The sequence below is a fragment of the Scyliorhinus canicula genome, chromosome 9, assembly GCF_902713615.1.
Source record: "Scyliorhinus canicula chromosome 9, sScyCan1.1, whole genome shotgun sequence".
In the NCBI taxonomy this organism is placed as follows: Eukaryota; Metazoa; Chordata; class Chondrichthyes; order Carcharhiniformes; family Scyliorhinidae; genus Scyliorhinus; species Scyliorhinus canicula.
Window position 1 is genome coordinate 12430159 of NC_052154.1, and position 25172 is coordinate 12455330.

At 49.5% G+C, this 25172-nt stretch overlaps 1 protein-coding gene across 1 annotated transcript; it reads left to right on the plus strand.

The window, feature by feature from the left end:
• The first annotated feature begins 824 nt into the window (after positions 1–824).
• clec3a (C-type lectin domain family 3, member A) lies at positions 825–19683 on the plus strand. Its single transcript, XM_038806248.1, has 3 exons — positions 825–1320; positions 16560–16640; positions 18166–19683. Exons 1-3 carry the CDS (start codon positions 1218–1220, stop codon positions 18555–18557), a joined length of 576 nt encoding a protein of 191 aa, XP_038662176.1. The 5' UTR covers positions 825–1217; the 3' UTR covers positions 18558–19683.
• Positions 19684–25172: the final 5489 nt, after the last annotated feature.

Sequence of the window (25172 nt, forward strand, 5' to 3'; positions counted from 1 at the left end):
CAAAGTACAGGGGGATCTGGGTGTCCTGCTAAATGAATCATAAAAAGTTAGCATTCAGGTACAGCATGTGACCAGGAAGTCAAATCGAATGTTTGCGTTTATGACAAAAAAGAATGGAGCATACAAGTTGGGAGGTTTTACTAAGGCTGTACAGGGTCTTGGTCGGACCAAATCTGGAGCATTGTGTTTTTTTTTCCTTAGTTTAACAAAAATACATCATTGTTTGAGAAGCAGTTCAGAGGAGATTCGCTGAACTCATTCCTGGGACGAGAAGAAGCATTTTCTTCCAAAGGGTCGATGCTGGAATTCTCTCGTCCAGAAAGCAGTGGAGGCTGGACCTTTGAATTGATATAAGGCAGAATTAAACAGAGTATTGTTAGGCTTATGGGGCAGAGAGGGAAGTGAAGCTTAGGCCACAACTGGATCAGCCATGATCTTGTCCAGTGGTGGGGCTGTCTTGAAGGGCTGAATGGCCTTCTCCTCCGTTCCCCTCTTCCTCAGGACATCACACAGCACTTTGCAGTCGGTGAAGTGTGGTCACTGTTGTAATGTAGGAAACACAGCAGCCAATTTGTGCACAGCAGGAATCCAGAACAGCAATGCACCAGCTGACCTGGGATATTTTTTCCTCATGTTGTTTGATGAATGGATCTTCAGTTTACAGGACTGCATGGGGCAACTCTCTTGTTCCTCTTCAAAGTAGCATCATGGGATCTTTTACATCTGTCTGTAAGACCATAACACTGCTTTGAGTTTTAAAAGCTGATGCTCCAGCACTCCCTGGGTCCCTGGAGGGGGATTTGAACCCGTGGCCATCCGGTTGCTGCAAAAACACACATGCATTCGGCGGAAAGCTGAACAGGAAGCTCTGAGTCTGCAAACAGAAAATATACGCAAAAATAGATTAAGTAACGCAAGGAATGTAACCAGCAATAAAGTTCGATGTGCGAATGAATGGAGGAGCAGAGCAGAGGACTGTGTTGCTGCCAATAACATAGCGACGCCGGCCAGGAACTCCATACAGTTTGCCAGTCAAACACACAGTCCCAGCCTCTCTATAAATGTACAAGACTTGTGATCACTCATTCGGTGCCTCCCTGGGCTCTCAACTCTCTGCCTCTTGATTTCGATCCCACCCCTCCCCTGCTCGCTTTCTCTGGGAGGTTCCCCAGTCTTACCAACAAGAGCTGTCTGGAATCGACATTTGGGAATTTGCGATGGCTAACGGAGCAAAACTCCTCTGTCTCGTTTGGGTCGGAGTTGTGATAATATCTGGGACCACAGCCCAGTCCAGGTCCAAACCATCCCGATCAGGCAAAGGTAACCCTAGTTTAATTTCTGCTTTGTTGCTGTGTGTGTGTGTGAATTGTCAAGGAAGCAAGTTGCTTTGTTATTTTGAGATCTGCAGGTCCCTTCAATTTGTGTGTGTGTGTCTGTGGTGGAGGGGTGGGGGTGCAAGGGGGGATTCCTTATCACCAAATAATCGAACATAATCATTGACCAGGGACAGTAAGTCTACTTAAATAATTCTTGATTGATTGATATTTGTACTGAAGTACAGTGAAAAGTATTATTCTGTGGGCAAGGGAACATACGCAGTATGTACACAGTGGACAAAAAGAATACTCGACAGAATACGTTGACAAATGGCACATCAACATCAATAAATAGTGATTGGACGTCAGCAAATAGTGATTCTGCCTGGGAATGAGTATGTTTGCTTAATTCCAAACTATTTGAATGTTTTTTTTTCTAAGCTAGTGGACACTGTCAATGTTTCTCCATCAGAAACATGACAGATGAGCCAGTGGATAGAGAATGCACTGTTGTTGTCACTAATGGTATTTACATGAACTCGGCTAAACGGTTCAATGCCCGAGCCGCATCTGTCATTATTTCAGCTGTTTCTGTGGAACATCATGTTGCTCACCCCAGAACTGAGTGACTCTTTATTTCAACAGAGAAAGGGAATACTTAACCCAACTGGTCGTGTGTGAAACTGAATGGATTGGTCTAAATGTCGGATTCACACCTTACACAATTTCCCTCCCACTGAAATCAGTAGCGTAGCGGTTAGTACTAGAACATAGAACAGTACAGCACAGAACAGGCCCTTCAGCCCTCGATGTTGTGCCGAGCAATGATCACCCTACTCAAACCCACGTATCCACCCTATACCCGTAACCCAACAACACCCCCCCCCCCCAACCTTACTTTTTAGGACACTACGGGCAATTTATCATGGCCAATCCACCTAACCCGCACATCTTTGGACTGTGGGAGGAAACCGGAGCACCCGGAGGAAACTCACGCACACACGGGGAGGACGTGCAGACTCCGCACAGACAGTGACCCAGCCGGGAATCGAACCTGGGACCGTGGAGCTGTGAAGCATTTATGCTAACCACCATGCTACTGTGCTGCCCACCGTTGCTTCACAGCGTCAGGGACCCGGGTTCGATGTCACTAACCCAGGTCTCTACACTCGGGGGCTTCGAGTCTCTCCACATTAATAAGATCCGTCTCCGGGTTACCAGGGAGGCAAAGGCCAAGACGTCGGCCTCTTTTGCCCCCTTAACTCCCGGATCTTCCGACAATCCAAAGATCGCTACCTCCAGACTCGGCACCACCCGTATTTTTAGCACCGTGGACATTGCCTCAGCAAAACCTTGCCAAAACCCTCCAAGCTTCGGAAATGCCCAAAACATGTGGACATGATTTGCTGGGTTTCCCGTGCACCTCGCACACCTATCCTCTACCCCAAAAAACTTGCTCATCCTAGCCACTATCATGTGTGCCCGGTGGACTACCTTAAATTGTATCAGACTGAGCCTGGCACACGATGAGGAGGTATTAACCCTGCTTAGGGCATCCGCCCACAGACACACCTCTATCTCTCCTCCTAGCTCGTCCTCCTACTTGCCCTTAAGCTCCTCCACCGGAGTTTCCTCCACCTCCGAAAGCTCCTGGTAAATATCCGATACCTTCCCCTCTCCCACCCAGGTACTGGAAACTACTCTATCCTGTATCCCCCGTGGCGGCAGCAGCGGAAAGGCCGGCACCTGTTTCCTCAGTAAGTCTTGCACCTGCAAATACCTAAAACCATTCCCTGCTGGCAATTTAAATTTATCCTCCAAAGCTTTCAAGCTGGGAAAGCTCCCATCTCTAAATAGATCCCCCATCCTTCTAATTCCTGCCCTCTGCCAACTCCGGAACCCGCCATCTAGCCTCCCCGGTACAAACCTGTGGTTGTTATAAATGGGGGTCCAAATCGATGCTCCCTCCACTCTCTTATATCTCCTCCACTGCCCCCAGATCCTCAGAGCCGCCACTACCACCGGACTTATTCACCCGCTTGAAAAAGGCCTTAGGCCCTAAGATGGGGAGGCACTGAAAGACAAACAGAAATCTGGGGAGGACCGTCATTTTCACGGTCTGGGGCAGCACGGTGGCACAGTGGTTAACATTGCTGCCTACGGCGCTGAGGACCCGGGTTCGAATCCCGGCCCTGGGTCACTGTCTGTGAGGAGTTTGCACATTCTCCCTGTGTCTGCGTGGGTTTCACCCCCACAACCCAAAGATGTGCAGGTTAGGTGGATTGGCCACGCTAAATTGCCCCTTAATTGGAAAAAATTAATTGGATATTCTAAATTAAAAAAAAAAAAATTTTCACGGTCTGTACCCTCCCCGCCAGTGATAGCGGGAGCATTTCCCATCTCTTAATGTCCCCTTCCATTTGTTCTACCAATCGGGATAGGTTTAACTTGTGTAGTCCCTCCCATTTCCCGGGCACCTGGATTCCCAGATATCGAAAGCTCTACCTACCATTCTAAGCGGCAGCTCTCCCAGTCTCTTCTGCCCTCTTGCCTGGATCACAAACATCTTGCTTTCCTCATGTTCAGTTTATACCCCCAAAAATTGGCAAATTCCCCCAAGATTTGCATTACTACCCCCATCCCCTCCAACGGGTCCGAAATGTACAAGACCAGGTCATCCGTGTAGAGCGAGACCCGGTGTTCCACCCATTCCCCCCCCCACCCCACACACCCACCCCACCCACCCACCCCCCCCCCCCCACCCCCGAACCAGCCCTTTCCAGTTCCTAGAGGCTCTTAACGCCATGGCCAATGGCTCTATGGCCAGAGCAAACAGTAACGGGGAGAGGGGGCACCCTTGCCTCGTCCCTCGGTGTAGTTCAAAATACCCCAACCTTAGCCAGTTTGTACGCACACTCGCTACTGGTGCCTGATAGAGCAACCGCACCCAGTCAATAAAGCCCTCACCAAACCCAAACCTTCCCAGTGCCTCCCACAGGTAATTCCACTCCACCTGATCAAAAGCCTTCTCCGCATCCATCGCGACCACCACCTCCGCCTCCTCTCCTTCTGAGGGCAAGCTAATAGCATTTAGAAACCTTCGAACATTGGCCTTGAGTTGCCTGCCCTTAACAAATCCCCGATCACCCCTGGGACACAGTCCTCTATCCTTGTGGCCAATATCTTAGCCAGCAGTTTGGCGTCCACATTCAGTAGAGAAATCGGCCTGTATGACCCGCATTGCTCCGGATCCTTCTCCCGTTTCAAGATCAATGAAATCGAGGCCTGTGACATTGTTGGGGGGAGGGCTCCCTTCTCTCTTGCTTCGTTCAATGTCCTCACCAGCAGTGGGTTCAATATCTCTTAAAACTTCTTATAGAATTCCACCGGGTAGCCGTCAGGCCCCGGGGCCTTGCCAGACTGCATGCCCTCCAGTCGCTTAATTATTTTTGCAATCTCAATTGGGGCTCCCAGCCCCTCCACCAAGTCCTCCTCCACCCTCGGGAACCTCAACTGATCCAGAAATTGCCTCATCCACTCCACCCCAGCCAGAGGTTCCGACTCATATAATTTACTATAAAAGTCCTTAAACACCTCGTCCACCCCCCTGGGTCCAGGACAGTATTACCGTCTCTACTCTTTACTTTACCTATCTCCCTGGCCGCCTCTCGTTTCCTGAGCTGATGTGCCAACATTCTGCTTGCCTTTTCCCCGTACTCATAGATCGCTCCCCTTCCCTTCCTCAACTGTTCCACTGCTTTCCCTGTGGTCAACAGCCCAAACTCCTCCTGTAACCTCCGCCGCTCCCTCGGTAGCCCCGCATCCAGGGTCTCTGAGTATCTCCTGTCCACCTGAAATATCTCCTCCACTAATCTCTCCCTCTCATCCCGTTCCACCTTTTCTCTGTGGGTCCATATCGAGATTAATTCCCCTCCGACTACTGCTTTTCAGACCATCGCTGCAGAGACCTCCCCCGTATCATTTGTTTCCAGGTAGTTCTGGATGGACTTGTTAACCCGCCCACAGACCGCCTCGTCCATTAGCAACCCCACATCCAGTCTCCACAGTGGGCGTTGCCCTCTCTCCACACTAACCCATAGATCCACCCATTGTGGGGCATGATCCGACACTGCAATTGCCGAGTACTCAGTATCCACCACCTTCGGTATTAGCGCCCTGCTCAGAACAAAAAAGTCGATGCGAGAGTATACCTTGTGGACATGTGAAAAAAAGGAAAACTCCTTCGCCCTCAGCTGTGCAAATCTCCATGGGTCAACACAAGAGGTGATCGTCTCCCTGGACGCAGAAAAGGCCTTCGACAGAGTCGAATGGAAATACCTCATAGAGGTACTGGAGCGGTTCGGGCTTGGAACAGGGTTCACTGCTTGGGTAAAGCTCCTATACAACGCTCCCATGGTGAGTGTACGGACCAACAATACCAACTCCCAATACTTCCAGCTGCACAGGGGCACCAGACAAGGATGCCCACTGTCCCCGCTGCTGTTCGCACTAGCAATCGAACCGCTAGCAATCGCGCTCAGGGCAGCAAAGAATTGGAGGGGTATCCGAAGGGGAGGCAGAGAGCACAGAGTCTCACTCTATGCAGATGATCTGCTCCTCTACATCTCGGACCCAAAAAGCAGCATGGACGGAATCATCTCACCCACAACCGCCACGACAGACACTACTGGAAGACCTACTGGACGCAAGTATCCTAGAGAAACTATTATACTCTCCTCTCTTCCCCCCACATGAATAAATATTTTAAAAGCATCACATTCCCCAGTAAACAAACAACAGAAAAAAAAACTGTGAAGAAACAATCACTTTAGAAAAATAGTCACCCAAATAGCAGAACTAAATTCAAAGCCCATCTCCCCCTCTAACAAGGTTCCTACAAGACAGATCAACTTTAACCATCCACACAGCCCATTATTTCACATGGAGCTACTTAAATTTTTACAATCCAGCACCACAAATCGCTGCCACAGTACATCTCCAAGGCTCAAGTGTCTTTTAATTTGCCTCCAGCTTCATTTCTTTAATAAAGGTCCATACTTCGTCTGGCGTTTCAAAGTAGAAGTCCCGTTCCTCTTGTGTAACCCACAGGCGGGCTGGGTACAGCATCCCGAGCTTCACTCCCTTCTTAAAGAGGGTCGTTTTTGCCTGACTGCACCCAGCTCACCTCTTGGCCAAATCCGCTCCCAGGTCCTGATAAATGCGCAACTCACAGTTCTCCCACTTGCTGCTCCATTCTTTCTTGGCCCACCGCAAAACGTGTTTCTTGTCCATGAAATGGTGAAAATGTACCCCCATGACCCTCAGCGGTTCTTTTGCTCTGGGCTTCCTCGCGAGGGCTCTGTGTGCTCTGTCCATTTCCAGAGGCCGAGGGAACGCCCCATACCGCACCAACTTCTCCAACATGTCTGTCACATAGGCCCTCGCATCCGATCCTTCACTGCCTTCAGGGAGGCCAACAATTCTGAGATTCTGCCTCCTGGACCTATTCTCCAGGTGCTCCAGCTTCTCCTGCATTCTTTTCTGGTGGTCGTTTATCATCCCCACCTTGCTTTCCAGCACGGTTATATACGCCTCGTGCTAGGACAACTTTTGTTCAACCTCCTGGATTGCTCTCCCGTGGGTTTCCTGATTCTGAACCACTTGATCAATCGAAGCCTTAATCGGGTCCAGCATGTTCTTCTTCAGCTTGGCGAAGCAATCCTCAAAAAACACTTCACCAGCTGCTCCGTCAACCACTGTGCCATCGCCCCGCGGCCCTTGCCCTCTGCCATGCTGTCCTGTGTTATCAGCTCTGCTTACGTCTCCCTTATAGGACTTTGTCGTCTCACACGGCCACTTCTGGTCCAATTCTCCATTCACCGGAGGGCAATTTCTCCTTACTGTCTCACTCTTCACTGCTTTATCCCATAAAATAAAAAAAAGGGGGAAAAATATCCAAAAGTCCGTTGCAGGCGGGAGCTATCAAATGTGTGACCTACCCCTCCATGGCCGCCACCAGAAGTCCTCCTTAGTATTTTATATGGAGTTTGCACATTCTCCCCGTTTTTACGTGTGTTTCCTCTGGGTGCTCCGGTTTCCTCCCAAAGTCCAAAGCTGTGCAAGTTGGGTGGATATTGGCCCTGCTAAAAGAATTGCCCCTTGGTGTCCAAAGATGTGGAGGCTAGATTGGGTTATTGGGATAGGGAGTGAGAAGTGGGGGAAGGTACGGTGCTCTTTCGGTGGGCTGGTACAGATTCGCTGGACTGAATGGCCTCCTTATGCACTGCATGGGTTCTATGGGGTCCTATAGAATGGTTTTAGATGAAGACAGTTTTGGATCATCTGAAAGATGGTTGAATATGGCCTTCTGCCATGAAATGAGAAAATGGATAAAGGAGCAATGCAAAAAGGGTATGGACCAAAAGATGGGACCAGTGGAGTTGTAAATAGAGTGGAACCAGTATCAACAGCTGCTGTCAGGGGAAATGGGAGATTTGTTTGTGTTGTGAAAATGTCAAGCTTTGTGTTGAGGCTGAAAGGCTGTAAACTATCTCATTAAAAGGAGAGGTTCTGTTCCTCCATCTACTTTGACTTTTCGCAGCCAGCATAATTAAGGACTCCACGCACCCCGGACATCCTCTCTTCAACCTTCTTCCATCAGGAAAAAGACACCAAAGTTTGAGGTCACTCAAGGAGAATCAAAGGAAGCAAAACAACAGCTTCTTCCCTGCTGCCATCAGACTTTTTTCATAGAATTTACAATGCTGAAGCAGGCCATTCGGCCCATCGAGTCTGCACCGGCTCTTTGAAAGAGCACCCTACCCAAAACCACACCTCCACCCTATCCCCATAACCCAGTAACCCGGCCCAACACTAAGGGCAATTTTGGACACTAAGGGCAATATAGCATGACCAATCCACCTAACCTGCACATCTTTGGACTGTGGGAGGAAATCGGAGTACCCGGAGGAAACCGCCCACACACGGGGAGAACGTGCAGACTCCGCACAGTGACCCAAGCCGGGAATCGAACCTGGGACCCTGGAGCTGTGAAGCAATTGTGCTAACCACCATGCTACCGTGCTGCCCACGGACCTACCTCGTATTAAGTTAATCTTTTCTCTACACCTTGCTATAACTGTAGCATTATATTCTGCAGTCTCCTTCCTTCCCTATGTACGGTATGCATTGTCTGCATAGAATGCAAGAAACAAAACTTTTCATTGTATACTAATACATGTGACAATAATAAATCAAATCAAAAATATAAAAAGCAACGGACCAGTGAATACAAAGTAGATCAAAATATTCTCTGAAATGGTTCTACTTTGGTGCTGTTTGGTGCATGGGCACCACCTTGTGGTAAAAAATGTGAACTGAACGTAGTGAACTTGCAGCATTTCTGTTAAGACAACACTTTTAAAACACTGAAAAAAAATCGATTGATGTTTTCTCCATGTCCTACCATGATAGGCATTGGCTGGCTTCTCTGGCATTGCCACATTTGACCCATCCTTATCTGAATGAACCTCAGAGGAAGTCTGCTCTGGGATTCCCTCACTCATTAGCCATTCCTCACACTCCAACCCCTTCTTTTACTGCTGCATCTGGTTGACATGTCTTCCAATGCAAAGAGCTGTCCATGACTGAGCATTGAAGACTGGCACGTTACAGGTTCCAGGGCCACGTGCTAATGGAAGCACTAACTCTTCGGCCAGCTGCCGCACAGTTTCAACGAGGAAAGTCCAGGACACTTCTGTTGTAATATGCCTTTAAGGGATAGCAGAATTAGAAAGTAGGTGTCATGTAATCCAGTCTCAATTTCACTGGCCTATGAGCAAAACACATCAAACACATTCCTGTTGCTTGTCATCAAATCATAGAATCCCCCCAGTGCAGAGTCCTTGAGGGCAGCACGGTAGCATTGTGGTTAGCACAATTGCTTCACAGCTCCAGGGTCCCAGGTTCGATTCCAGCTTGGGTCACTGTCTGTGCGGAGTCTGCACATCCTCCCCGTGTGTGCGTGGGTTTCCTCCGGGTGCTCCGGTTTCCTCCCACAGTCCAAAGATGTGCAGGTTAGGTGGATTGGCCATGATAAATTGCCCTTAGTGTCCAAAATTGCCCTTAGTGTTGGGTGGGGTTACTGGGTTATGGGGATAAGGTGGAGGTGTTGACCTTGGGTAGGGTGCTCTTTCCAAGAGCCGGTGCAGACTCGATGGGCCGAATGGCCTCCTTCTGCACTGCAAATTCTATAATATCTATGAGACTGCACTGACCCTCCGAAAGAGCATCCTACCAAGTCCCAGTCCCCTGCACTATCCCAGTAACCCCACCTACCCTTTGGACACTCCGGGGCAATTTAGCACGGCCAATCCATCTAACCTGCGCATCTTCGGATTGTGGGAGGAAACCAGAGCACCCGGAGGAAACCCACGCAGACATGCGGAGAACATGCAAACTCCATACAGTCCCCCGAATCGAACGCGGTTCCCTGGTGCCGTGAGGCAGCAGTGCTAACCACTGTGCCACCATGCCGCCCATTGATGTCTTCAAACTTTCCATCCATGTATAAATGTTTCTATGTGCCGAATCTAAATAAATGAACCCACAACAGGTTTACGCAATTCTTTATGAGCGATTGATGCTTATAGCATTAGAAAGACACAACGCGGTGTTCAGCAGTTACTGTGCAGTGTGGCAACAAGATTTAAGCACGGGTACGACATGGTGCACAGCCCTAGCTCACGCTACATCGTATGAGAAGACCGTCGTCCTCTCGGTCAGCTTCAGAGAGTGTTTAAAAATGCAGCGGGTGACTGCAGAGAAAATCTTTGAAAGCACAGCACGAGACCGGCTCAAATAGAGGACTAGCATACCCTTCATGGTGAGATTGCAGGTCATAACCTCTCTGTTCAGCGGGTGGGACAGTGCGTCAGGAGGACTAGCACTGGGTTAGCCCAGGTTCTGGGTGCATCCATAGCGAGCAAGGGAGAATCAAAGGAAGCAAAACAACACAAAATAGTCATAACCTCAGGCCAGAGGAGGTTGTGACAAAATGGGTGGAGCTTCCGAAAAACATGTGAAAGCAGCTGCAGCAACACTCACCCCAGGTACTATCGGAGAAGGAAAGTCAAAGGGATATTGTCAAAATGTCCACAAAATTCCCCACTTTGAATTGAAATGCAGTTCACCTACTCTCCAAATTCAAAATGTTTAAAACATGTACAGAGCTATGGTTTCTTGATTCAGATATTTTTGTACCAGACAAGCCAGCCATAAAAATATGCCTATCAATTGGGAATGAAACAAAGAACAATCCAGCACAGGAACAGGCCCTTCGGCCCTCCAAGCCTGCACCGACCATAGTACCTGCCTAAACTAAAACCATCTACACTTACAGAGTCCGTATCCTTCCAGTTCCACCCTATTCATGTATTTGTGATGATGTACCTTAAATGCCATCATCGTACCTGCTCTCACCACCTCCCCAGGCAGCGCGTTCCATATATTTACCACCCTCTGTGTAAAAAAACCTGCCTCGCACATCCGTTCTAAACTTTTCCTCACGCACTTTAAACCTGTGCCCCCGAGTGCTTGGCTCTCCTACCCTTGGAAAGAGCTTCTGACTATTCACTCTGTTCATGCCGCTCATAATCTTGTAGACCTCTATCGGGTCGCCTTGCAACCTCCGTCATTCCAGTAAGAACAGACCCAGTTTATCTAACCTCTCCTCATAGCTAATGCCCTCCATACCAGGTAACATCCTAGTAAACCGCCTCTGTACCGTCTCAACCTAAACAGGTCGCCATTATTAGCAGCAGAGCTGTGTGGTTCTGCTCACAGTCCAGATTGAAACTGAGGCTGGATCATATGACACATTTCCCTTCCGGTGATAGCATGCTGCTCTCCCTTAATATTACAAAATCTCCTGTCCTGGCGTGTGGACTGCAGTGGTTCAAGAAGGCAGCTCACCACCACCTTCTCAAGGGCAATTAGTAACGGGCAATAAATGCTTGCCTGGTTGATGCACTATCAATTTCGACGAGACGAGAGTAGAGTGTAATTGAGGCTTTATTAAGCAGAGATGTGTAGCCTCCTGCAGCTGCTACCAGAAATGGGAGCAGCTCCGTATGCACACACATTTATACTCCACCTACTGGGCGGAGACAGCAGGCAGGGATCTACCCCCCGTACCTGTCATACAGAAGCCTTACCGTATTACCTCTAATACAAGTTTTACACAAACACTGGTGACTACCAATTTCACCCCCCTGTTAAAAAAAGAGTCCAGCAGGGGTGGTGGGAAAACTATTTACAGGTATGTGAGAATTTAAAGTTTACAGTCTGGTGAAAGTTTACAAATTTAGCCGGTCGGGTGCCTTGATCCTCCGTTGTGAGCGCCTCAGTCCCAGTGGTAATGCAGGCGCCGGCTTGGTCGCCTGTGACTCCGGCAGCGTGTCGTCCTCACCTTCATCCCCGGGTGGAACCAGTGGGAGGACGGATCGTCCTGGGGCAGGGGCTGTAGTGAGGTGCGCTGGGGAGAGGGTGGGTGGCGACGGGGCAATCGGGGGGGGTGGAGTTGTCGGGTGGTGTGGGGCCGTGGGTGGGGATCCAGCTGGTGCCAGGTCCCTGAGGGAGACTGTGTCCTGGAGGCCGTCGGGGTCGCCACGTAGGCATACTGCGGGTTCACATGCAGCAGCTATACCCTTTCGCTCAATGGGTCCGCCTTGTGGAGCCACACGTGTTTGCGGAGGAGGTCGGGTCCTGGAGCTGCCAGCCATGTTGTGAGCGAAGCCCCGAGGTGGACTTCCTAGGGAAGGCAAGGAGATGTTCATGGGGGGGTTTCATTAGTCGCAGTGCAAAGTAGCGATTGGATGGAGTGGAGCGTTTCGGGGAGGACTTCCTGCCAGCGGGAGACCGGGAGATGTTTAGACCACAAGGCCAGCAGGACGGCCTTCCAGACCGTCCCATTCTCCCTCTCCATCTGCCCGTTTCCCCGGGGGTTGTAGCTGGTCGTCCTGCTCGCGGCAATGCCCTTGCTGAGCAGGAACTGACGCAGCTCATCACTCATGAAGGAGGATCCCCGGTCGCTGTGGACGTTAGCGGGGAAAACGAACAGGGCAAAGATGCTGTTGAGTGCTTTAATGACTGTGGCAGACGTCATATTGGGGCATGGAATGGCGAAGGGGAATCGGGAGTATTCATCGACCACGTTCAGGAAGTACGTGTTTCGGTTGGTGGAGGGGAGGGGCACTTTGAAATCCACGCTGAGGCGTTCAAAGGGGCAGGAGATCTTCACCAGGTGCGCTCGGTCTGGCCGTTAGAAGTGCGGTTTGCACTCCGCGCAGACCTGGCAGTCTCTGGTGACAGCCCTGACCTCTGCAATGGAGTAGGGCAGGTTACAGCCTTTAGCAAATGAAAGAACCGGGTGACCCCTGGGTGACAGAGACCATTGTGCAGGGTCCGGAGTCGGTCCACTTGTGCGCTGGCACATGTACCTCGGGATAGGGCATCGGGGGGCTCGTTGAGCTTCCGGGGTGATACAAATCTCTTAATTGTAGATGGAGAGCTCGATTCTCCACCTTAAGATTTTATCATTTTTGATCTTGCCCCGCTGTGTATTACTAAACATGAAGGAAACCAACCGTCGGTCAGTGAGGAGAGTGAATCTCCTGCCAGCCAGGTAATGCCTCCAATGCCGCACAGCTTCTACGATGGCTTGGGCCTCCTTTTCGACAGAGGAGTGTTGAATTTCAGAGGCATGCAGAGTGCGGGAAAAGAAGGCCATGGGCCTGCCTGCCTGGTTGAGGGTGGCGGCCAGAGCGGCGTCCAATGCATCGCTCGCGACTTGAAAGGGGAGGGTCTCGTTCGCCACGTGCATCGTGGCCTTGGCGATGTCGGCCTTGATATGGTTGAAGGCCTGGCAGGCCTCAACCGTCAGGGAGAAAACGGTGGAATGGATGAGTGGGCGGGCCTTGTCCGCATAGTTAGGGACCCACTGAGCATAATAGGAGAAGAACCCCAGGCATCGTTTGAGGCCTTGGGGCAGTGTGGGAGGGGGAGTTCCATGAGGCGGCTCATGCGGTCGGGGTCAGGCCTGAGAACTCCATTTTCCACAACATAGCCAAGGATGGTTAAGCAGTTGGTGCTGAACACGCACTTCTCCTTATTGTACATGAGGTTCAGGAGTTTGGCGGTTTGGAGAAATTTGAAAAGGTTAGCGTCGTGGTCCTGCTGGTCGTGGCTGCAGATGCTGACGTTATTTAGGTATGGGAAGGTGGCCCGCAGCCCATACCAGTCAACCATTCGGTCCATCTCACATTGGAAGACCGAGACCCCATTAGTGACGCCGAAGGGAACGCTAAGGAAATGATAAAGGCGGCTGTCTGCTTCAAACGCAGTGTATTTGCGGTCCGCCTTGCGGATGGGGAGCTGGTGGTAGGCGGATTTCAGGTCCACTGTAGAGAAGACCCGGTACTGTGCAATCTGATTGACCATATCAGATATGTGTGGGAGGGGGTACGCGTCGAGCTGTATGTACCGGATGATGGTCTGGCTGTAGTCAATGACCATCCTGTGTTTCTCCCCAGTCTTTACTACTACCACTTGGGCTCTCCAGGGACTGTTACTGGCCTCGATGATGCCTTCCCGCAGAAGCCACTGGACCTCCGACCTGATGAAGGTCCTGTCCTGGGCACTGTACCATCTGCCCCTGCTGGCGACGGGTTTGCAATCCGGGGTGAGGTTTGCAAACAGGGAAGGTGGGTCGACCTTAAGGCTCGTGAGGCCGCATACGGTGAGGGGTGGTAGGGGTCCGCCAAATTTTAGAGTTAGGCTTTGGAGGTTGTACTGGAAGTCCAGGCCGAGTAACAGGGCAGCGCAGAGGTTGGGGAGGACGTAGAGCCAGAAGTTGCTGAACTCTACGCCCTGGATGGTGAGGGTGGCGATACAGTACCCCCGGATTTCAACGGAATGGGATCCGGAGGCCAAGGAGATTCTTTGGGTAACAGGGTGTACCGCGAGGGAGCAGCACCTTACCATAGAGGAGCGGATGAAGTTTTCCGTGCTCCCGGAGTCAAGAAGGCAGGATGTCTTGTGCCCATCGACTTTCACCGTCGTCGTCGCAGTTGCGAGGTTGTGCGGCCGGGACTGGTCGACCGTGATGGAGGCAAGCTGCGGCTGGTGTTGGTAGGCCCCGGGCTGGTCAGCGGCGGTGGCGGGTGATGGGAGGCCAGATGAGGTGCCCGATGAGCAGGGGTCCTGAGGCTCCGTCCAAAATGGCGCCAAAGATGGCAGCGCCCACGTAGTGCACGTGGCGGGAGGCGTTAGAGATGGCGGCGCCCACGGGCTGCACGTAGGGAGTGCAGGAACAATGGGCCTGGATACAGTGGCGATCGACCGGGCCTGGCACACCGCAGCGAAATGTCCCTTCCTCCCGCAGGCCTTGCAGATTGCACTCCGTGCCGGGCAGCGCTGCCGGGGGTGCTTTGTGGGCGCTGGTGGGGCCCACGATGTCCATGAGGGCGCCGTGTGGTCGGGGGCGTACGATTGTACGTTACGGGACGCTACCTTTAGTGAGGTCGCGAGTTGCTTGATCACCGCGAGGTCGAGTGTACCACCTTCTAATAGGCGCTGGCGAATGTACGCCGACCCCATGCCCATAACAAAAGCGTCCCTGTTTAAGAGTTCAGTATTTTCAACGGCCGAAACTGCCAGGCAATCGCAGTTCCTTGCCAGGATGTGCAGGGTACGCCTGAAATCGTCCAATGACTCACCGGGGAGTTGTTGCCAGGAGGTGCCTGGCCCAGAGTTTGTTGATCGGCCAGATATAGTTTCCTTTCAGAAGCGCCATAGCTTCAGGGTAAGTGGGCGCATCCCGGATAAGGGGAAAAATATCGGAGCTCACCCGTGAGTACAGGATCTGGAGTTTCTGTGCTTCCGAGGGTTGTTCTGTCGCTGATCCGATGTAGGTTTCAAAGCAAGCTAGCCAATGGTCGAAGGCCGACGTGGCGTTGTCTGCTTGAGGGTGCAGCTGTCGTCAATCAGGCTTGATACGGAGATCCATCGCTGTAATATCTCTGCTTAATAAATTGATGCACTATCAATTACGACAAGACGAGAGTAGAGTGTAATCGAGGCTTTATTAAGCAGAGATGAGTTGCCTCCTGCAGCTGCTACCAGAAATGGGAGCAGCTCGGCGAGCACACACATTTATACTCTGCCTACTGGGTGGAGCCAGCAGGCAGGGATCTACCCCTGTACCTGTCGTACAGGAGCCTTACCATATTACCTCTAATATGAGTATTATACAAACAGTGGTGACTACTACACTGGTCAGCTATATCCAAGTCCTATGAATGAATTTTTTAAAAAAGAACACTGAGGGGCGAGAAATTGTGTAAAAGCCCTCAGGCTGTATATTCCAAAGAATGTTTGAATCATAAAATCATAGAATTTACAGTGCAGAAGGAGGCCATTCAGCCCATCGAGTCTGCACCGGCCCTTGGAAAGAGCACCCTACTTAAGCCCCACACCTACATCCTATCCCCTTCATCCCCGTAACCCCACTAACCTTTTTGAACACAAAGGCAATTTAGCATGGCCAATCCACCTAACCCGCACATCTTTGGACTGTGGGAGGAAACCGGAGCACCCGGAGGAAACCCACGCAGACACGGGGAGGATGTGCAGACTCCACACAGACAGTGACCCAGCAGGGAATCTAACTTGGGACCCTGGAGCTGTGAAGCAACTGTGCTAACCACTGTGCTACCGTGTTGAAATATAAACGTGAATTGTAAATATAACTCGTAATTGGAAGTGTAGCTGAGGCACCTCAGAATGCCACAAACCCTGTTGATAGACATTGCATCGTAATGCACCTTGCTGTGTCAGATTTGAACTGTAATGTACTTTAACACATTTTATGAATATTGTATATTGTTTGAAAAAGATCTGACAAATCTTCATGATCGGGAAAGGTGAGTGTCATCGTTGAAATAGCAGAAAGGGATTGTTGCAAAAAACTTGTAAAGTGTCACAAAGTGCCTGAAGTCACTTATCACTAAACAGAATGGAAAGTTGCATTGTTGAATAGTTTTAAAAAGAATGACGGCTGAAAGTTGGGACCAATGTTTTGAGCAAGTTTGCCGATTCGTGTTTTAGCCTCAGTGATGTTCTTTCTAAGGTTTTTATGCAACCATTTCAATAATAGCCTTTGCTTTATTCTTGTTTCAACCACAGGAAAGGATGATTTGAAGAATGAAATTGACAAATTATGGCGGGAAGTGAATTCGCTTAAAGAAATGCAAGCACTGCAGACGGGTAAGTAATACCACGGTGCAGGGAGAAGGTGTTGGCTGTAATGCCACTCTGAATAGAAATACCCTTGAGGAGGGGGTCATTACTGATATTCCCAGTACCAAGCTACTGCCATTGACAGTAAAAGCTATCTCATTCCCAGTAGAAGCTATTACCATTCCCAAGTGGAAGTTACACTATTCCCAATAGAAGCTACCACCATTCTCAGTGGGTTATGGGGATAAGGTGGAGGTGTTGACCTTGGGTAGGGTGCTCTTTCCAAGAGCCGGTGCAGACTTGATGGGCCGAATGGCCTCCTTCTGCACTGTAAATTCTATGAAGATATTGCCATTCCCGGTGGGAACTAACAGTTCCCAGTAGAAGCTACAACCAATCCCAGAAAAAGCTATTCCCATTCCCATGGAAGTTACTAAGTTACTGCCATTCCCAGTAAAAGATATTTCCATTCCCAGTAGAAGCTATTGCCGTTCTCAGTCGACACTGTTGCTATTCCCAGTAGAAGCTATTGCCATTCCCAGCATAAGCCACCTCCATTCCCAGTAGAGACTACTGCCATTCTCCATGGATGCTACCGCCATTCCCGGTGGGAGCTACCGTCATTCCCAGTGGGAGCTACTGCATTCCCAGTAGAAGCTTCCACCATTTCCAGTGGAAGACATTCCCATTGGAAGCTATTGTCATTCCCAGTAGTAGCTATTGCCATTCTCAGTAGATGCTGTTGTCATTCCAGTGGAAGCTATTGCCGTTCCCAGTAGAAGCTATTCTCATTCCCAGCAGAAGCCTGCGATTCTCAGTAGAAGCTACCGCCATTCCCAATAGAAGCAATCCGCCATTTCCAGTAGAAGCTATTGCCAATCCCAGTGGAAGTTACACCATTCAAGTGGATGATATTTCAATTCATAGTTGAAGCTACTGCTATTCCCAGTAGAAATGACACCATTCTCAGTGGAAGTTACATCATTCCCAGTGAAAGCTACGGTCATTCCCAGTAGAAGCTATCACCATTCACAGTGGAAGCTACCACCATTCCCAGTAGAAGCTGTTGCCAATCCCAGAAGCTATTGCCAGTCAGTTGAAACTACCGCAATTCCCAGTAGAAGCTACCACCACTTCCAGCAAAAGATATTTTCATTCCCAGAAGAAGCTATTGCCATTCCCAGTAGAAGCTATTGCCATTCCCAGTAGAAATTATTGGCATTCCCAGTAGAAGCTGCTGCAATCCCAGTGGAAGCTGGTTATGGAAGGGGCTGGTTTAGCACACTGGGCTAAATCGCTGGCTTTTAAAGCAGACCAAGGCAGGCCAGCAGCATGGTTCAATTCCCGTACCACCTCCCCGAACAGGCGCCTAGGAATGTAGCGACTAGGGGCTTTTCATAGTAAATTCATTGAAGCCTACTCGTGAGGATAAGCGATTTTCATTTCATTTCATTTCAGCTACTGCCACTTCATTTGTGATTGAATGGTTTGGGGATGTCCTTGGTTTGTGATGGGAGCAATATAAACACAAATCTTTTCTTTCTCCTCCCAGTATGCCTGAAAGGGACGAAAATTCACAAAAAATGTTACCTGTCATCGAAAAGCCCAAAGAGTTACCATGCGGCCAACGAGGACTGTATCGCCCAAGGAGGGACTTTGACTATCCCCCGAAGCAGTGATGAAGGTAATTCCCTCCGGAGCTATGCCAAGAAGACCTTGAACGGGGCCGGCGACATTTGGATCGGTGTCAACGACATGACCACCGAGGGAAAATTCGTTGATGTGAACGGATTGCCACTCACTTACTTCAACTGGGATCGGAATGAGCCGCGTGGAGGGACACGGGAGAATTGCGTGGTGGCCTCGATCAGCAGCCAGGGCAAATGGTCCGCTGAAGTGTGCCGTACTGAGAAGAGATACATCTGCGAATACCTCATTCCATAGAGCTGTCAATGATGTCGAAAATTCCGGATGGGGTCACAGCCATTACCTTTTTGTCATTTTCCTGATTCCTACTTTTCAGTTGAAGACATTTATAATAGACTCTTAAGGGACTCACATTTTGAACGACATGAGACAGTGACAGGTAGAAAGTTGTCTTGGGCAGCATCAGAGATACAGCTGGCAAAGCCACCACTATACACCTGTTGGATTGAATGCTGGGGAAGGGGAGATAAAAGGCAGCCCTGATCACATTACCTGTTCTGAGCTCCCACCCAAGATGAATTTCTACCTTCCTTTTCAAGATCTGTGTTCCTCAGAGCTGACCTTATTTACATGGATTAGCAGTAATCAGTGTTGGGATTTGTTCAAGTAATATTTCAGAAGTTTGTTTGTTAAACCTATATGCTGTGAAGGTTCACATAAATGTCCTCGTACAATTCCTCAGCTGTTTTAGCAGAAGCTTTAGCGAGCTCATTTTATGGAAATGAATCGGCACCCAGCACATTAAATGATTCTCTGCTAGCCGACACGTAATGTGAGCTCAAACCCAAGACAGTTTTGTTTAATATCCTCATTGCCAGTAGAATGATTCTCAGTCATTGTTGACCATGTAGTACAGAGTTGGGCAGAACTTTCCCTTGGGAAAAGTCGTATATTCCATCAAATCCCTGCCTAATTTGGTCACATTTGGCTCATCAGTCAAACAGACATTTTCCTATATCTCCAATACTTTTACAACTAATAAACAAAAAAGGTTCAAAGAAAATTATTTTTTTTTTAAAACGCCCCTATGATTTTTCACCTGAAAGCAGTGTCTTTAATGCCTCAAGATGCCAGGATGATTCTGGCACGTTGGCAACTCTACTTAGCAAGGTTGGGGCTAGCCCATATCCATCAGGAAGAAAGAAATCCAGGCCCAAGTATCTTTTGCTACCATCCAACGTTAGATGATATATTTCTGCACATATTTTCTATTGCATGAATTATTTTCTGAAAAGGAATCTACTCTGAGCACCTCCTATGTACATGTTCATGGTTACGCCTGTAGAAGTAACACAGTGAAATTATATACCCTGTCACTCCTTATCAGGTTTGTTTTCTATATAAAACATGCAATTTTCCCAAGTTTCAGCTTCTGCTTCTTTGCAACCTTTTGGAAAAAAACAATAATTTAGAGGGGCCAGCACGGTGGCACAGTGGGTTCCTCACGGCACTGAGGACCTGGGATCGAATGTCAGCCCTGGGTCACTGTCCGTGTGGTTTGCACATTTTCCCCGTGTCTGCATGGGTTTCACCCCGCAAAGATGCGCAGGTTAGGTGGATTGGCCACGCTAAATTGCCCCTTAATTGGAAAAAAATAATTGGATACTCTAAATTCATAAAAACAATAAAATAAATTTAGAGCCGAAGGAAGCACAGTGGGCTAAACAGCTGGCTTGTAATGCAAGAACAATGCCAGCAGCGCAGGTTCAATTCCCGTACCGGCCTCCCCAGACAGACACCGGAATGTGGCGACTAGGAGCTTTTCACAGTAACTTCATTGAAGCCTACTTGTGATAATAAACGATTATTATTATTATTATGTGAATGCAATTTGAAAAGCTTCTCGTGAACCTGCATAATCGCCAGAAACCCACAGTGCTTGAAGTTTAGACCCAAGGGCACAACCAGTTTTGTGGGTGGGGCCAACTTCAGGTGAAAGGACTTTTAAACTAGAGTTAAAGATTGCAGAAGCCCAACTTGTGTTTGATGTGATTTGTGTTTAAAATTCCCTGGCCTTTTTTGCGCTGCTCGCATGCAGCCATTTTTCAACCGGATTGCACTGATAAAACAAGATCAAACTCTTGGGCAGCACGATGGCATAGGGGTTGGCACTGCTGCCTCACAGCGCCAAGGACCCGGGTTCAATCCCAACCTCGGGTGACTTGTCTGTGCGGAGTTTGCACTTTCGCCCAGTATCAGTGTGGGTTCCAGTATCAGTGTGGGTTTCCTCCGGGTGCTCCAGTTTCCTCCCACAGTCCAAAGGTGTGCAGGTTGGGTGGATTGGCCATGCTAAAAATTGCCCTTGTGTGCCTCAGGATGTGTAGGTTAGGTGAGGATATGGAGTTACATGGATAGGGAGCTGGAGGGGGCCTGGATAAGGTGCTCTTTCAGAGGGTCAGTGCAGACTCAATGGTCCAAATGGCCTCCTTGTATACTGTAGGGATTCTATGGATTCTTGGAAACTCCACACTCTTCTGTTTTATTTACACTGTGCCTTTACTTGTTTAGTTTCCCACATAGATGATTGCGCACAGAACTGGCATGGCAGCTGAATAGTGTATGAATCACGGTGCTGAACTCTTTAGCCTTCACAAGGCAAGGCAGAATCTTTTAGTGAAGGATCAAATAAAATCTATTGTACTCAATGAGCTAAAATTATAGTCACACTCAGAACACAGTGGGTTACAAGCGCCCTGCAAAATAAACGCAAGCTTTAGACCTTGACACACAAATTCAAGAGAGTGGATTTTAATTCAAGGCTCACAATGGGCAGTTGGTATGTGGTTAAGGGGTTCTACTCACCCTTTGTATCTTACCTCTACTGCCCACCTTGGTTCCATATCCCTTTCCAAGCAACAATCGATCTCTCGCTGTTTTGAAATTTTCAATTAATAACCCTAACCTCAAATTTTTTTGGGGGGGAGAGAGTTACAGATTTCCACTATCCTTTATGTTAAGAAGTGCTTCCTAACATCACCCACGAATGGCACAGCCCTAAGTTTAAGCTTATTACCTCCTTGTTCTGGGCTCCTGCAATTAGAGGAAATACTTTCTCTCTGCCTATCCTATCAATTCCCGCAATCACCTGAAACAGATCAATCAGATCACCACCTTAATCTTCGACTCTCAAAGGGACACATTACAACCTGACTTCATAGTTTAAGCCCTTTATCCGCAATGTCATTTTGAATCTTGCTGGAAAGAGACGTGTTGCAGAAACTTTTCATCTTGCACTCATCAGGATAAATACCAGCGGCGGGATTCTCCCGCAATTGGCGGGGCGGCCCGTACCGGCGCCAAGAGCGGCGTGAACCACTCCGGCGTTGGGCCGCCCAGAGGTTGCGGAATCCTCCACACGTCCGGGAGCTAGGCCGGCGCTGGAGGGGTTGGCGCCACACCAACCGGCGGTGAAGGGCTGTCGCCAGCTGGTGTGAGTTGGCGCATGCGCAGGATCGCTGGCGTGTTTCCTGTGCACGCACCGGCCATGGCGGAGCCTTACAGAGGCCGGCGTGGAGAGAAAGAGTGCCCCCACGGCACAGGCCTGCCCGTATATCGGTGGGCCCTGATCGTGTGCCAGGCCACCATGGGGCCACCCCGGGGCCGGATCCCCCCCCCACCCCGCCCCCCTGAGGACCCCACTAGCCGCCTTCCAAGCCAGGTCCCGCCAGGGTGGACCATATCTATTTCTCACCGGCGAGACTGGCTGAAACCCGGCGGCTGCTCGGCCCATCGGGGCCCGGAGAATTGCTAGGGAGGGGGCCACTGCCAACAGCCCCCAACCGGCGCAATCCCTGCCCCTTCCCGAAAACCGGTGGCTGAGAATTCAGCAGCCAGCGTCAGAGCGGCGGGGTGGGATTGATGCTGCCCCCGGCGATTCTCCGACCCGGCAGGTAGGTCGGAGAATCTCGCCCAAGAGTAGATAATTTCAAACAATCACAACAATTTGTGCTACTGGAGGAAAGTGTACTGATTGGTGGCAAGTCAACTCTGATTGGCTGATGCATTGCCATGGAGAAAGCAACAGGGAAATATCATTTTGTCAGATCTGTGCTGCATTATATCTTTCCTGAGGCTTTTAAAAAATGTGTTCATGGGATATGAGCATCTCTGGTTGGGCCAGCGTCCCTGAGGCCTTTTAAGATTCAAGCATATTGCTATGGAAATGGAGTCACATATAGGCCAGACCAGGTAAGGATGGCAGATTTCCTTCCCGAAAGGACATTGATGAGCCATATCGGCAATGGTTTCATGGTCATCATTAGACCTTTAGTTCCAGATTTTATTGAATTCAAATTTCACTGTCTGCCGTGGTGGAATTTGAACCCGGATCCCCAGAGTATCACCTTGAGTTTCTGGATGACTAGTCCAGCGACACTGCAGTCCTAGAGCTGAATGGGTGTTAACCAGAGCTTTACACAATTGTCGCGTGACATCCACTCCTTTGTATTCCATCCCCCTTCAGATAAAGGCCAGCTCCTTCATTTTTTTCTCTAAGCATCTTCAAGTGTTTGGTATTTTCTAACATACCCCGAGACCCTTTTTTCTCGCTATTCCCACCTTCTCTCCATTTAAAAAGTACTCTGGCTTTATCTCAGGTCCAATATGTAGGACCCAGGTGGAACGGTGGCCCAGTGGTTAGCACTGTTGCCTCATGACATTGAGGACCTGGGTTCAATCCCAGCTGCAGGTCACTGTGCGTGTGGAGTTTGCACATTCTCCCCGTTTCTGCATGGGTTTCGCTCCCACAACCCCATGTTGTGCAGGGTGGGCGGATTGGCCACGCTAAATTGCCCCTTAATTGGAAAAAAAACAATTGCGTGCTCTAAATTTACTTAAAAAAAACAATATGGATGACTCCATTCTTTCCCACATTGATCTCAATTCGCCTGCTCGCTTTATCCATAGAATCGCTACAGTACAGAAGGAGGCCTTTCGGCCCATTGAGCCTGCACTGACCCTCTGAAAGAGCACTCCACCCAAGCCCGCTCCCCCGCCCCATTCCAATAACCCCTTAACCTAACCTAGACATCTTTAGGACGCTAAGGGGCAATTTAGCATGGATAATACACCTCAGCTGCACATCTTTGGACTGTGGGAGGAAACTGGAGTACCCAGAGGAAACCCAAGCAGACACAGGGAGAACGTGCAAGCTCCACACAGTCACCCAAGTCCGGAATTGTACCCGGGTCCCTGGTGCTGTGAGGCAGCAGTGCTAAACAGTGTGCCGCGCCTTTATATCAATTATCATATTAATTAATTAATTATATTAATGTCCCTTTGCAATCTACCTTTATTTACATTGTTTACTGGATTAGCAGGATACAGTTTAGTACACGATAAAAACAGATCAACCGTGTAAATATTTATTTTTTTACCTTTGAAGTTGTTGACAGTTCTATTAATATATAAAAGAGTCAGCATTTCCTATAACTCGTTATGAAAAATTTGGCATGTATTAAATATATTTAATCTTCTTCCTTGGGTAATGGTTAGTGAACAAGCCCGATTTCAAAATTACAACCCACTGAGATGAAGGAGGGTCACTCATGCAGCGAACTTACTGCCTCGGTTGCCCATCACTGCTCTGTATAAATATGAAAATACGCAATAGGAGCAGAAGTAGACCATTCGGCCCCTCGAACCTGCTCCGCTATTCAATAATATCATGATGTGGAGATGCCGGCGTTAGACTGGGGTGAGCACAGTAAGAAGTCTTACAACACCAGGTTAAAGTCCAACAGGTTTGATTCAAACACGAGCTTTCGGAGCACAGCTCCTTCCTCAGGTGAAGGAAGACTGAGGAAGGAGCTGCGCTCCGAAAGCTCGTGTTTGAATCAAACCTGTTGGACTTTAACCTGGTGTTGTAAGACTTCTTACAATAATATCCTGACTGATCTGTTTGTGTTTTGCAAATCCATCTACCTCCACCTTCAAAATATTCAAGAACCTCGTCTCCACTGCTTTCTGAGGCAGAGTTCCAAACCCTGTGAGAAAATATTTCTTCCCATCTCTGTCCGATACGGGCGACCCCTAATTTTAAAATGGTGCCCCCTAGTTCTGGGCTCACCCACAAGAGGAAATACCCTTTCCATGTCCACCTTGTCAATTCAGGATCAGGGTCTCACATACCCCTAATCAAATCACCCCTCACTGTCCTAAATCCCATTGGAACCTTACCTCAGCCTGTCCAACCCATCCTGATAAGACAGGTCCCTCAGTCCAGGTATCAATCCAGTAAACTTCCTCTGAACCGTCTCTAATGCATTTCCATCCTTCTAAATAACGAGACCAAAACTGCTCACAGAATTTGAGATGTAGTCCCAGATATACCCTGTCCGACTGAAACATAACGGGCGAAATTCTCCGCCCCCCACGACGGGTGGGAGAATAGCGGGAGGGCCTTCCCGACATTTTTGCCGCCCTCCCGCTATTCTCCCCCCCCCCCGCTGAAGTCCCGACCCGAATCGCTGCCGCCGCTTTTTTACGGCCGGCAGCGATTCTCAGCTGTTAGATGGGCCGAAGTCCCAGCCCTTTACGCCGTTTTTACGAACGGCAAACACACCTGGTCTTGCCTTTCGTAAAAACGGCGTGACTAACTCGCTATTAATAACCATGGCACCGATTGGCACGGCCGTACCACGGCTGTGCCAAGGGTGCCATGGGCCCGCGATCGGTGCCCACCGATCGCGGGCAGCGGGCCCGATGCCCGCGCACTACTTGTCCTTCCGCTGCCCCGCAGTATCCATTCGCGGGGCGGCTGAGGGGCAACCCGGCCCGCGCATGCGCGGGTTTCGCGCAAAAACGCGATGACGTCACCCGCGCATGCGCGGGTTGGAGTCTTCCAAACTGCGC

What these genes read in the sequence shown, in the direction of transcription:
- clec3a (XM_038806248.1), top strand. Translation starts at nt 1,218, where the DNA reads ATGGCTAACGGAGCAAAACTCCTCTGTCTCGTTTGGGTCGGAGTTGTG. An exon ending in ACCATCCCGATCAGGCAAAG is followed by an intron (nt 1,321 to 16,559) that starts GTAACCCTAGTT and finishes TTTCAACCACAG; the next exon opens with GAAAGGATGATTTGAAGAAT. An exon ending in AATGCAAGCACTGCAGACGG is followed by an intron (nt 16,641 to 18,165) that starts GTAAGTAATACC and finishes TTCTCCTCCCAG; the next exon opens with TATGCCTGAAAGGGACGAAA.